Source organism: Tympanuchus pallidicinctus, unplaced genomic scaffold (assembly GCF_026119805.1).
Source record: "Tympanuchus pallidicinctus isolate F22 unplaced genomic scaffold, pur_lepc_1.0 scaffold3, whole genome shotgun sequence".
Taxonomy (NCBI): Eukaryota; Metazoa; Chordata; class Aves; order Galliformes; family Phasianidae; genus Tympanuchus; species Tympanuchus pallidicinctus.
This window is the reverse complement of record NW_026294747.1, coordinates 7,887,627-7,901,135: the sequence shown is the minus strand read 5'-3', so window position 1 is coordinate 7,901,135 and position 13,509 is coordinate 7,887,627. Positions and strand designations below refer to the sequence as shown.

General features: G+C 37.2%; 1 protein-coding gene across 2 annotated transcripts in view; it reads right to left on the bottom strand.

The window, feature by feature from the left end:
* Window positions 1-1,570: 1,570 nt before the first annotated feature.
* The window catches only part of GALNT18 (polypeptide N-acetylgalactosaminyltransferase 18), a 210,502-nt gene continuing 198,563 nt past the window's right edge, over window positions 1,571-13,509 (bottom strand). For both annotated transcript variants that reach the window (XM_052693155.1, XM_052693154.1), the window contains one exon: window positions 1,571-2,031. In XM_052693155.1, the coding sequence (XP_052549115.1) occupies window positions 1,885-2,031 (147 nt within the window). In that variant the 3' untranslated portion in view covers window positions 1,571-1,884. The remainder of the gene's footprint in view (window positions 2,032-13,509) is intronic.

Genomic DNA, 13,509 nt, shown 5'->3' with positions numbered 1-13,509 from the left:
CATAATTAACACGCAACATGACAATAACCACTCATTACAAACAAGACTGCTAGCTGATTGTGAATGTAAAGCCAGCGTGCAACACCCAACTTAATAAAAAACCAAACTAAAACAGAAAACCTGTTATAAAAGAGGTTATGCTCCTTACTTCAGGCAACAAACAACAGATTAAAAAACAGAGGATAAAAGAGGGAGTTTTTTATATATAGAGGTCCGTAATTCTAGTACTGTAGTTTAGCCTGTCATCCCAGTCTTAGCTGAGGTGCAGCAACACAACCATGCATTGAAACCACCTTTGAAATCTTAGTGTTGACCTAGATTCTGCCGAAAGGTAAATATTTTTGTACTAAAAATGTTATCATGGACAGAACTAGGAATGGTATTGGAAGACTTAGCTGTTATACTTCAGTCTAAACTTCTCCTGGTTTTAAGAAGCTACCTTAATATTGCTTTCTTCTTACCTATGATGGAGACAAGGTTGATACCAGGACAGGAATTGCTCTCCATGCTTTACTCTGCTTGCCTTGGAAAGATTTGCCATGGACACAGCTCGTGTGTGTGTGTGTGCTTGGTGGCCTATTTCTGTGGGAACTGTGACACGAACAGATGCTGCTGCCGCTAGGTGAGCTGCTTAGGCATTCCCCACAAGGGGCTGCAGCTCACAGCAGAGCTTCTGTGTCTAAGGTCTTCATCTCAAGACACCAGGAATAATGTTATTACTGCTTGTTTATCAGAGGCGGCAGGAGTAGCAGGAGCACTCTGCTGGGGAACAGCACTATAGAACTTTTTCAGATAGCCGAAAGCCAATTCCTGCCTTGAGTGCTAGCCTGGTGAGTCTGAAGCACTGGCTGTTTAGTTACTTGCACAGGCAGACAATATCTGGTACAGGCTGTATATGTTAAGCATTGGCTTAGTTGGTCCTTATGTTTTAAGAAAACATAAATGATGCAAAAACTAAATGTTTATAGCATAGCTATCTATTACCAATAGATATCTACATATCTGTGTTGGGAATCAACATTATTTCCTCTGTGATAAAAGGTGCATGTACCTCCAGGGAACAACTTGCCCCAATTGGAATTTTTCATAGCTCTGGCTCTGTTCTCTTTTCTGGTTGAAGGCAGGTCCGTGCTGAAGCTGCGGAAGCTATAGAATTGTACTTCAGTCCAGCTTGCTGAAGAACCAGTGTACCTTTTGTGTGTTTTTTTCATTTGGATCATGGAAAAGAAAATGTGACCCCCTCCTTGTGACTGCCTTCTATGCTGTTTTTAGTTTCTCCTGTATCTTCATTTTCCTGACTGGGGAAGTGATGGTAAGGGAGTTATATTGTTAATGGCCACAGAACTAGCATTGTCTCTGAATCCCTGAGCATGACACATGCAGAGATGCACAGCCACCATTTACTTGCCATGATTTACTCCTTTGAATTTTGGCTAAGGTAGGGCTTGGTAAACACTGATACTTGGCAGCTACTTGTCAGGATGTGACTTTAGTTAATGAAAACAGTGAGAGCACCACTTAATATCTAAGCTGATTACCCTGGAGACAGCTAGAGAGTAATAAATAGTATTTGGGGTTTTTTTATTCAATAAAAGCTTGAGTTATAAATATTCTCCATTTGTTTTCTATTTACAGATGTAAAATACTTTAGGATAGCCTACCCATCACCTATCATTCAACACCTCTATAAATGCAATGGAAACATAATTGTAAAATAAAATGTCTGTTTCCGGCTCACAAACCCAATTTCCACACACTCACAGAATAAAATCAAAGGGACAGAAAGGAGAGAAGGAACAGGGAGGAAAGAAACGCAGTACAGCAGGCAACAATTCAGTATTTGCTACACAGTAGCAAAAGGAATGGGTAAAAAAATGCAGTCTGTTATGATGACAAGCTTTTCAAGACATTTGTTATAGACCAGCGTTGTCCAGTGCATTTCTGGAGGACGAGTTGAAATCCAAATTCATTTTCATTGTTTTCCTGCAGTTCCAGGCAACGCTTGGATTTTCGGTTCTGGATTGGGCCTCCCTGTAAGTGTGGGGGGAAAAAAGAAGTTTGGGTTAAACACTGTGATCACATTGCTACTGCATGACAGTATGAATTAGCATTCCAGTGTTCATCTACTGAATGCTACTTCGACTGCTTCTGTGGAAAAACTGGGGGCAAGATAGGCAGTGGGTTGGGTCTGCTGTGAATGTTCCTTTTGTCACAGGCTGGTTTAATCTCTGAGGCAGTTTAGAATGGTTGCAATTGCTTGGTTAGCATTTCAGCAAATGGAATTTCTAGAATTAAGCTGCATTTCTGGCCATGCTCATTAACATTAGGCCAAAAGCTTTCCTGTTTGCTTTACTTGCCTAGCTTAGTGGCTATGCTGCACCACTGAAACATGGAAAAAAAGGCAAAAAAAGGAATAATGTCTTGGCTGGGGGTGTCCCATATATAAAGTGCAAAAAAAAAAAAAAGTTTGAATACTGAAATTAATGGTCTCTTATAATCTTTTGTCATTAGTCATCGATATCTACTTTTCATTCGTTCATCATGAATGATACTGCCATGCTAAAAGCCCCTCTCTAGCTGCTACTTGGAATGGAAATAATCTTAAATAACTGAGGTTATCACACAGTTACCAATAGACATAAAGAACAATTAAATCATTTTTCTACATTTTTTCCTTTTAGCCCTTTTTAGTTTTTTTTTAATTATTGGTTCTTTCATACTCCATCCTATCTAATAATGGTAATTTGTACACATTATTGTCTGGGAAGTTTCTTCCAAGATAAACAGTAGAATAATTTGCACAGTAGTCTGAAATGCTCTGTCTCTAGAGGATCCTGGACTTGCAGAATAGAGAATTACCGGCTTAATCTGCAAATCAAAGAATGGAGGGTCAGTCAGTCAGTACAACTGCATTAGTACAACTGAAGTATAGAAAGAACACCTCAGTATTTAATTGCTTACTCGTAAGTAGAGGAAACTGTATGATTGTGATTTAAAAAAAGAAAAAATGAAAACCCACAAAAGCTGAACAGTTTGTGTCAGGTCTGTGTTAAAGAAAGTCATAAGCGTGAGAGATTTCTCTTCTAATCACAGAGATATTTGCTATATCCAATAGAAATGCAGAATTTGGTCTTCAGAGAAGGCAGGTCATTCCACTCAGTACAGGTGCTCCATTCAGACAGGTGACCTGAGGAATATCTTCTCCTCCCATTGTATCAGTAGTACATTTTGAGGACTGGTTAATGAGGTAGAAACAGGTTTGAAATCTCTAAGATCTAAATATGGCTTGGAGTAAGAGAGACCATATCAGGAATAATCTGTGACATTCAAAACATGAGGCTCCCATAGATTCTCCCTGGTAGGCCTAGGTGCAGAATCCAATTTAAACTGACAAGCATACTGCAGCACTCTGTAAATCAGGATCTCTGTAATGAAATGCTGAGTGAACTGTATTTTCCCACTTCTCTATAAGAATTTATTGATGCCCACACTAATAATGGTAGTTAAATGTGGGTGTATGGTGGCAGCATAAGCTCTAAGACATCCATAAGCACTATAATTGTTTGAAATAGACAAATATTTTTGGACTAACTATAATAGGAAATCAGTTAAAGCTTCTTATACATTCTTTGTTCACTCTACCTCTACTCAAGTGACTTTTTGGCCTTCTAAAGTTCACTGAAGTTGGTGAATTTTTCAGTTGAATTCAAGGAGATTTGAATGAGGTCCTACAGAAGTAAAACTCCAACATAATGAATATTTTCTTACTGTCAAAAATAAACTGCTGAAGATTTTTCTGTATTTTAATTTTAGGAAAGTGTACAGTCTCAATTTTAATGAAAACTGTTGATCATAATTTTCTCCCTGCATAGTCAATGTTCCATGGCACTTGGGCAGACCACAAATGTGGAATTGGAGATCACAACTTAGCTCGAGTGTTTCTGCCTAAACCCCAAATTTAGATCAACTTCCTTGAGCTTCTAGCTGATGCTGGAGGTGCTTGTGTTTCTATCATTAAAGTTAACTAGTTCTGTATCTGTGCCAAACATTTACACTTATCAATTAGTCATTTTCTCGGTCATGGTGTCTAAGGCATCCTCAGCTTAGCTTTTGAAAAAAGGTATGGAATGTCTTGTCAGAAAACTAACCACCTATGGGAGTTTGGGTCCTTTCCTTGCCCGCTTTTTGGATCTGTGATATGAATGTAGGTATGGTACTCCTAGACTTTGCCTGTCATTCCCAAGACATTGATTCACATTCACAAGCATAAGTGAAAGAACAGTATTCAGTTTCTCAATTTCACCTAAAGCGTGACAGCTAAACACAAATGTGTTTGCTGGTAGACCTTCTCTCCTCTCTGTCCAATGCTGTGAAATGAATTCTGTGGTATCCATCCTGAGAATAGCTTTTAAGCCCATGAGTGAAACTAGTTAGAATGCTCACATCTGGCCTTAATATGTGGCATCCATCTCTTCAGCAGCTTCTTTTCAATAGAAACTAGTGACTTCAGACAGAGAAAGGTAGAGGCAGCTGTTTTTGATGAGCTGCAAAGTGCTTTGCAGTGGCTACTGAAAATCACTGTGCTGAGAATGTTGAAGCCTCCAGCATGGAACATAAAGAGACACCAAAATTAAGCGGTGGTTAATATGTGTGAGCTGAATGTTCTAGAGAGCAGAGATGCTCTTCTGTAAGATGAGATGAGAGAAACATAAAGGCTTAAGTCCCTTTAGAAATAGAACAATTCAGCTTGTAAGAGATGTGAGGTCTTTGCAGAACTATGGCTCAATCCCTCTAAGAGCTTGCAGACTATGCAGCTTTAGTTCCTTCCAGTTAAATGTATAAATAATTCTTCTGAAGTATACTGAGAAAGGTTTATGTAATATGTAAAACTACCTCTAATTAGACTATCTTTGTTTTTCCCCCCCTTCGCATGGCTAATGCAAGCCTGCTATAGTGGTATTGCTCTATTATTTGTAGGGTAATGACAGCGCACCCACTATATATTGCAAGGTATATTAGCTAATTAATGAGCTGTATAATTCATTGAAGCACATGATAGAGCAACTCCGCTGAAAGCAAGTATGCAAGCAACACTCAGCGAAAGCTAATACTACATCTTGCTACTCTGACTGGTTTGGCCTCTGAATTGCAGTATTACTGAGCGGCTTCAGCAACCTGTCAGCATTGTGTTTGAACACCCAGAATGAAACAGACATAAAGGTATTCCTTTAATTAATTATTTGTAACTAGTTAGTGAAACTTGCATAAAACTCTTCACAGTCATATTTATTGCTCAGCAAAATCCTCCCTTGTGATGCTAAATCTCAGAGTAATCAAGCATGGAGGTTGTCTGCCTGTCTAGCTCCCATTTCCCATCCTAGCTATGAACTCTACTTCCCAAGCCAAATATTTGGTAGATAAGAATAATGTCTTTTAGGATACATAAAAAAAAAAAAAAAAAACGATTCTGTAGGCTGTAACTAGTTACAGAGAAATTCTGCTCAGCTGAAGAGAAGTAGATTTAGGATCATTGATGATGAGGGGCAGCACAAGGATAGAGAGTTTCAGGTGGATAAATAAACCCAGGTCAAGTATTTTATAAAAACAGATCGAGTGTGACAGCACTACTAAGTTTAACAGAAAAATGTGATGGGCTTTGCAGTGTGGGTTGAAGCAATCCCTGTGAGAAGTACAAATGCTCTCAACTCCTGGTAGCATTAGGCACACATAAAACTGATTTAGTGGTCCATAAGCATACTTTTAATGTAAACACCATTTCACGTCATCAATCCTGCTATGGCAAATAGCTGTTGGCATGTCAGCTAACTTAGGGTTGCGTAACGCATAGTGGAATGCAATAATACTTTTGACTTCCTTTAGAATTATTGTACTTCTCATGCCCAAAAGACTGTTAAGTCTTTCACCAAAGCAGAACTTAGCCAATACTACAATGTTTAAGAATACCACATGCTATATCTGCAAACTACAACAGTGTGCAGTACAGGGATGAGCCAACTTCTTCAGTCAGCTGGTCCATGTGTAGCAGCTATAAATTCTAGCATGCTATTAGAAAGAGTACCATGTTGCAAGTATGTGCTTGTGTATTTCTATGTTAAAGATGGAGTGATAAAAACCATACAAAGTAATTAGTCTTTGCTGGACTGTACTATGTTTGTTTTCTTGTTATGTTTATTGTGTGGGGTGGAGGTGTATGTCCCAGCATCCGCTTTCCTGTCCTTGGTCTGCAGAGCAGTAGAGGACCTGTAGCATATTGGTTGTTATGGAACTAAGCTTAGTTGGAAGATTTCACAAAGTTTCCCTAGTAGTTGAACTGCTTGTGATTCAAAGAGCTACAAATGGGACAGAATATCAGCTTTCTCTGCAAATACACGACATGTTAAATGCGATGACTTTTGCAGAGATAGTGCTTGTGCAATCTAACCTGAATCTCCTGCCCCACCATACTATTACTGCTGCAGCGTTAGCGTTACCTACCAAGTTACACTCAGAAAAACCCTTTAAAACAAAGCAAAGACTTCTCTGACTTCATAACAAGAAAAGCGCATGAGGAAATTTCTGTAACATATACCTTGCCAAAAGTTCTGAAGTCTCATCTCACGCTTATTTATTTCTCATACTGTGTGACAGGCCTATTTACTCAGATGCCATTGTACTACCCAAGGTGTAAAATTGTTCTGATTTCTGGCTGTTTTTAATTCAAATCTACCATTGTATTTACTCTCTCAATTAATTCTTTACAGCAAGAACTAAAAGCAATTTTCTGTTTGTTGTTACTCTGAAGTCTGATTGCCAGACACATATTTTGGGTATTTTAAAGGAAGGATTCAAATTTCAGTACCTGACATCATTAGAGTGGAATAAGTAAGTTAATTGGTTAACAGCAGTTAATTGATTTGGTTAATTTAGCCACTGTTTCTGCTTGACAAAGCTGCCAGATGTGATCTGTGATATTCAGGCTTTAAAATAGATTTGATGGGTTTCGTAATCCTCAGGTTCTTGTATTGAGTTTCATAGAAAACAAACAAGCAAAACATAGGGAAAACAGGAAAGTGAGCATATTGCTTCAGACTCAACCACTGCTTCGTAGCCTAGATAAAGTTCTTAGGCTTATACAGGGTTTTGTCACCTATAAAATGAGGGATATTAAATGAATGCTGTAGGATGTCAGCATTTCAGGATATCAGACTGACAGCTCTGTTTAACAATTTACTGTAAGGTATATCTATTTCTTACACTGCTTAAATCTACTTAGTCTACTGTGTGTGTGCGTGTGTGTCTATATATACACATACACAGAAAGTAAATTCAGTCTTGTATTTTATATATGCTACTAAGATCACTGCATATGTTAGTCTCTAATTTTCTATTGGTGCTTCAGTTGGTGTACTCAAATAATTGCAGGTAGAAACTCTGAACTTAACTGCTTTGATACATTTGAAACAAAGAATTATGATGGGTGTATATTAAAATAGGTATCTGTTCCAAGCAATGCATCATCTTGTCGCTGGGTAAATTCTTAATGATTGTTAGTAAGCCAGGTTTACCTTAAAACAAACAAACAAACAAAATAATAATAATAATAATAAATTGCTAGAGCTTTAGAAGTCATTTCATCTTTTTTGTGGTCACTTTGGTATGAATGTTGCTGAAGTAAGAAAGTGTTGACAGGAAGAAGTCACCAACTGATGGCATGGAGCACTATGTGAATTATCTGTATCTGTATGGCTTGGAAATATTGGATACTGAGTTTACAATTTCTACTTGATGGCTATATAAGGGAAATGAGTATATATACATAATGGTATATTTAGGTAATTGCTTCATTCCTTCTGAAATCAAAAGCAGTATGACAAATTTTGTGACTCTTTGGCCAGCAGGTGCTCTGTGAAGAAGTAGACAGATAACATTTGTTGTTCAGATCTTTCAAAATGAATACTAATTAAATATTCCTCAGCAATGAATTTGGTTAGTTGTTGCTCTTCAAAGAGACCTGTTTCCTGTTATATTTGCTTTGACTATCCTGAAAATAAGGTGTACTTATCTGGTATTACATGGGTGAAATACTATACGCAGAAACCTTAAACGTTAAGGAAGTATTGTCTATCTGCTACTTATGTCACTATTTACAATTAGGCAAAGGAGAAATTTTGCCAGACATTATTTTAAAATATGAATTTATTTTTTAAACCCCAACAAAAAAATTATTTGCTGTATTTAATCTCATAAACTTAGGCAGAGTTACGACAGAGATCAGCCAAACCATTTCTTAAGAAAAAAAGTTTTTTTTTTTTTTCTCCTCCAGCACTCATGCTGTGTTGTCAGGCAGCCATCTGGGTACAGGTCTTACATCCATGGTACCAAGGAGTCAGTATTATGAAACACCCTCTGAAAATGCATCATGCAGCAGTTACATCAATTTAATCAATTTACATCACGTTTTGTTGTATTTTATTACTGAGACTTCTAACTGTTCAGTTTTTATATAACCATAAATGCTAGATTTTCATATTGCTGTAACAAATTTTTACTACTGCAGCTGTGACAAATGAAACGATGCAGCCTTATCTGCACATCCAAACTACATTTTAGTAACTGGTGGACTCTGTGATCATTTTCCATTTTGTTTAAACTAGATTGGTTGCATGAATGTATAGGAGTCCAAGCACAGCTATTTAAATGTGGATGTGGAAATACACCATCTTGTTAATTAAAGTATTTAAATATGAGCAATTAAACTTGGCAGGAGGAAACGCAGCGTCATACAGAGAATGTAATTGGAATGGAAAACAAATCGCAGAAAAAACAGCATAAAAATCAGAAACAGAATGTATAGATTTAACCCTGCCAGTAATATTTTGCAGGCATAAATCAAGTTGCATCACAACATATTATGAAGACCCATTGTTAATAATTAGATTTAGAAAATACTGCAGAAAAATATATTCAAGCCCTGACTGAAACACGAAGAAGCTCTTTAAGATGTGATAATTGAAAATTAATTTCACTATAGCAAATGGTGATAAAACTAAGCAAATTGAAGCAGGCTTCGGCTAGAATACGTTACCTAGACTGGAAAGATCTTTAGAGATTTTTCAGAAAGTAAAAACATGTCTTTTTTGTCAGTAGTGGCCAGGAAATCTTTCTGTCATACCAGAAAAATAGGTGGCTGAAACACTAACTGTAGTTATTTATTTATTTTTTTAAACACAGGAAAGCATTGAATAATTAATGAAAAATAGTAAAAAAGAGGATGGTTGAAAAACAGTCTTAACAATTGCAGCAAAATGCAGATTTTATAGCTGAAAATAGTTTGGCTTGGTTTTGCCAACAACTCCCAGTGATGATATATTTGCATTGATTGTTAGATAGTTGGGATTATCTAATAACAGTGTAGAAAAGGAAGAACTAACCTATGCTATTGATAATGAAGAGCATCACACCTGTGAATACAGCTGCTGTCCTGAATAACAAGTTGATAGGACAATTCATTTAGAAATAAATTGGATGCCTTTTTGAGAGCTGAGAGTCATAAAAGCTGAAGGCAGTAAGCAGATGACATCTGCTGAATGGTGAGGAATTTAAAAATATACTAAATGAAGTAAAAATTAGATTCTTTTTTTTTAGTATGTAAATGAAAATAGTGGTATCTGATGTCTGTGCTGGAAAGTACGAATAGCTGTGGGAACCTGGTAAATAACCTCTCTAAGGAAAAATGACTGTTAGAACTAACAATGTGCAACTATTGTGACTTCTGTGAATTTAGGAAACCTATCCAATTAATTGCCACAGGCATCAGTGTTCAGTGACTGACTAGACTTTATTTTTAATGGTCTGGGTTACTTTTAAGAGCACTGATAAAAACATTTTTATAGGCACAATGAGATCATCATTTGGACAAAACAAATGGGAGCCTTCATGAAGGGAGCACATCAGGGATCAGAAGCAACTCCCCCTCATGGTGCTACAGTGAGCTTCTGGCTCTGAAGAGAGTTCTTTTCTAGGAAACAGCAAGCATTGATCACTGCTGGAGGCAGTTTGCTGGGCAAGGTAATTAATCTAGTTAATTAATTTTCTGATCTCTGATGTGTAATTCTAGGTTCTGCCTTTTTGTTCGATTTTGAAGAATTCATCATTTGCATAGATGTTGCTTTCTAAGGCCCTTTCCATGTTGCTAACTTGTGGAAAATGCTTGTTAACATCTCTTCCCTCCCAGTTATTGAGTGCACAAGATGCAGTGTGAGGTTGCTAATGGAAAAAAACCCTTTCACAGCATGCCACTGAAGGTCATGCTTGGGAGCACCTTACTACCTCTTGTTCTTTCTCCATTTCTCCACATGGATGAAAATGTTCTAACAGCATAAAAAGGAAATAATGTCAAGATGAAAAGTTCACATTACTACCACTAGCCTTAGCATACGGAGATAACTAGTTAATCATCATAAACCAAATGAGAAATTCAACGCTGTTAGAAACCCCCAAGATATTTTTTTTTTATCTTTTCCCTTGGAAAGAGATATTTGCCCTAGGCAGTGTGCTGGGATGCCTATGATTTAGAGTTACTAAAACAGGAGAAAAAAGGAATTCCTGTTTTTTTTTTATTTTTAAGATGCAATTCTTACTCAAATATGACCTGTTCAGGAAAAAAAGAAAAAAATTGAATGAGATTTTATTTTCTTTAGGGATGGTGGTATTTCACTGGTTTGGGTTTTCTAATGTAAACCCACAGTTTTCAGGGCTTTGTAACTCATTTCTACCCAGAAACGGAACTGTCTGCATTGTCATTGTATGCTTATAATTAAACCAATGTCTAGAAACCAGGAAATAAATTGAGTGCCAAGTGAAGAAAATTAAGAAATGAATTTACACTAGTATTTCAATTGATCTGTGTATTCTAACATGGGAATTTAGGTTCCAGAAACCAGGAAGTGATTGGTTCAGTAATGCAGAGGAAGAAGCTAGAATGGAGATCAGACCCCATGAAATCCAGCCACTTCACTGGGTAAATATGTGTTGGTTATCAGTAAAATTGTATAAAGCATTAGAGGCTTGATCATTTTCTTGCACATCTGTAATGGACCTTGCTGAAACCTTCTGCATTTTTTGGAGAGCCTATCTGGATGTCAGAAACTAGGAATATTGGGTTGGACTAGAACAAATAATTTTTTGGTAAATAACAGTGGTGTTGAATATTAACATGCTAAATATGCAAATAGGCTATCTGTTTTCAAGGAAAAGCACAGTATGTGTTAGCTTTCTTTTAAATTAATTCAGCCCAAGCATCTTTAGAGCTTAAATGTAGTTCTCAAGAGAGTAAATACTGCATAATGTGATACGCTGGAAAAGACTTGAAATGCACCTACTAAAAGCTCCTTTTACTGTTGCAGTCACAAAACCTTCTGACTGGCAAGTTCTACACCTAATTTGCAAAGACTACAGCTTGCTGCTGGAAAATTACTCCAAATAGAAGGCTAAATATAAAGAAACAAAACCTCTTCTGTGAACTGCATCAACACTGCAAGGAGATTTAATACCATTTCAGCCTGGAGAAGAGGAGGCTCAGGGGAGACCACATTGCTCTCTATAACTTCCTGAAGGGAGGCTGTAGTGAGCTGGAGGTCGGCCTCTTCTCTCGTGTCATTAGTGATAGGACCAGAGGGAATGGCTTCAAGCTACGGCAGGGGAGATTCAGGCTGGACATCAGGAAGTATTACTTTTCAGAAAGGGTGGTCAGGCACTGGAATGGACTGCCCAGGGAGGTGGTGGAGTCACCGAGCCTGGGGGTGTTCAAGGAAAGGCTGGATGTTGTGTTGAGGGACATGGTTTAGTGGGAGCTATTGGGAATAGGTGAACGGTTGGACTGGATGATCTCTTAGGTCTTTTCCAACCTTGGTGATGCTATGATTCATTTACTAAAACACAGCATTTTTTATATTTTTTTCTGAATGTGACTCTTTACCCTATACATGTTTGTATTTTAGCTGAAATCAAGGATTCAAAATAGAATACTTTCAGGTTTTTATATTTCTGAATAATTATATTCTGCGTACATAGGACTGAATAGTTTTTAGGATTAAAGCAAGACATAATACAAGAAGTCCTATTCTAGTGTGTTGGTTTAGTTAATTGAATAATTTAAGCTTCTGGTTTTTCTTTATCTCTCCTGCAATATCAAACTCTTTTGTTTTTTTTAAATAAGATCACAATAACTTTGTGTCCTGAGCTGCCAGGCATTTACCACTACATAATTATATAGCTGCATAGTAATATAGCATGTCTTAATATGGCAAATGCAAATTGAATGTATTTGCATCCTGTGGGGTTTTGAAGTACAGAAGAAATTTAAAATCTTGATAAATTAATCATTTTGTTTTCTATCATACGACCCTGATAATGGAAAAATCTGAAGAATTTCTGAGGGGTATTTGTTTCCCTAGATACAGCTCTACTGCTGTTAATCCCTGTTGTACAAAGACGTCCTTGACTATACATATAGATTGAAAATTGGGAGTGGACATCAGAAGAAAACTGTGAACTGTTTAACATCATTAGCTCCTACTTTATAAACTAGGGGGCATATGAAATATGAACTAAGCTAACTCTGTACATAAGCTTCCCATTTAATTCTGTGTGCAGTCTGTACTCCGCATTGTTTCGGATGTGGTTGTGGGTAATGATTCTAGCTAGTGGTAGTATTGCACATCTTCTTATGTCGTGAGATAAAGGCAAGCAAGAAAATGGAGAAAAGCTATCCAGAAAATGCCAACATCTGTAAGATGAACAAGATGGAAACACTTTCAGTAATTTTAAGGTACATTCTTTCTTTACAGAGCTACACTGAATATCTATTAATCTATAGAATTTGTATTATCTGTTCAACATCTATTTAAATATGATGTGGAATTGAAGAATTGAATACATCATTTACTCCTTCTATCTTCTGTTTATCTTCCCACTATAGCTTTTGAAAATTATTACATGGCAACTACAGTTATCAGCCACAAATTTTACTTACAGCCTCTCAAGATGGCATAAACCACTTTCTCTGAATGGGAAAATTTTCTGCAGCATCCTCTTGCGCTGCCTGGAATTGCACTTCTTCATTACATGTAAAAGCAATGCAAGTATTGCAGGAAGTTATAATTTCTAGTGGATATAAATACAGGACAGTGCTGAGCATGTGGTCTTGCACAGCTTCTCCTTCCCAGGAGTCTGTGATGACTTGCCCATCCATATAGGTTGAACCTCTGCTCACCTTTATGTAGCTGGAAATTAAATTAGCACAGTCTGCTGTACTGAAAAGAATTCAACGTGGAACAGCCTTAGAACTATTTGTTCTATTCACCTCTGCCTCACATCCTTTCTCATAACTCTTCTATACATAGCTCTCTCTTGACATGCTTCTCACAACAGCAAATAATGAAGGCATGGCCAGTCTGGCTAGAAGGATAAAAACCAGTTCCAACCCCACTCACCTAAAGATAAATATGC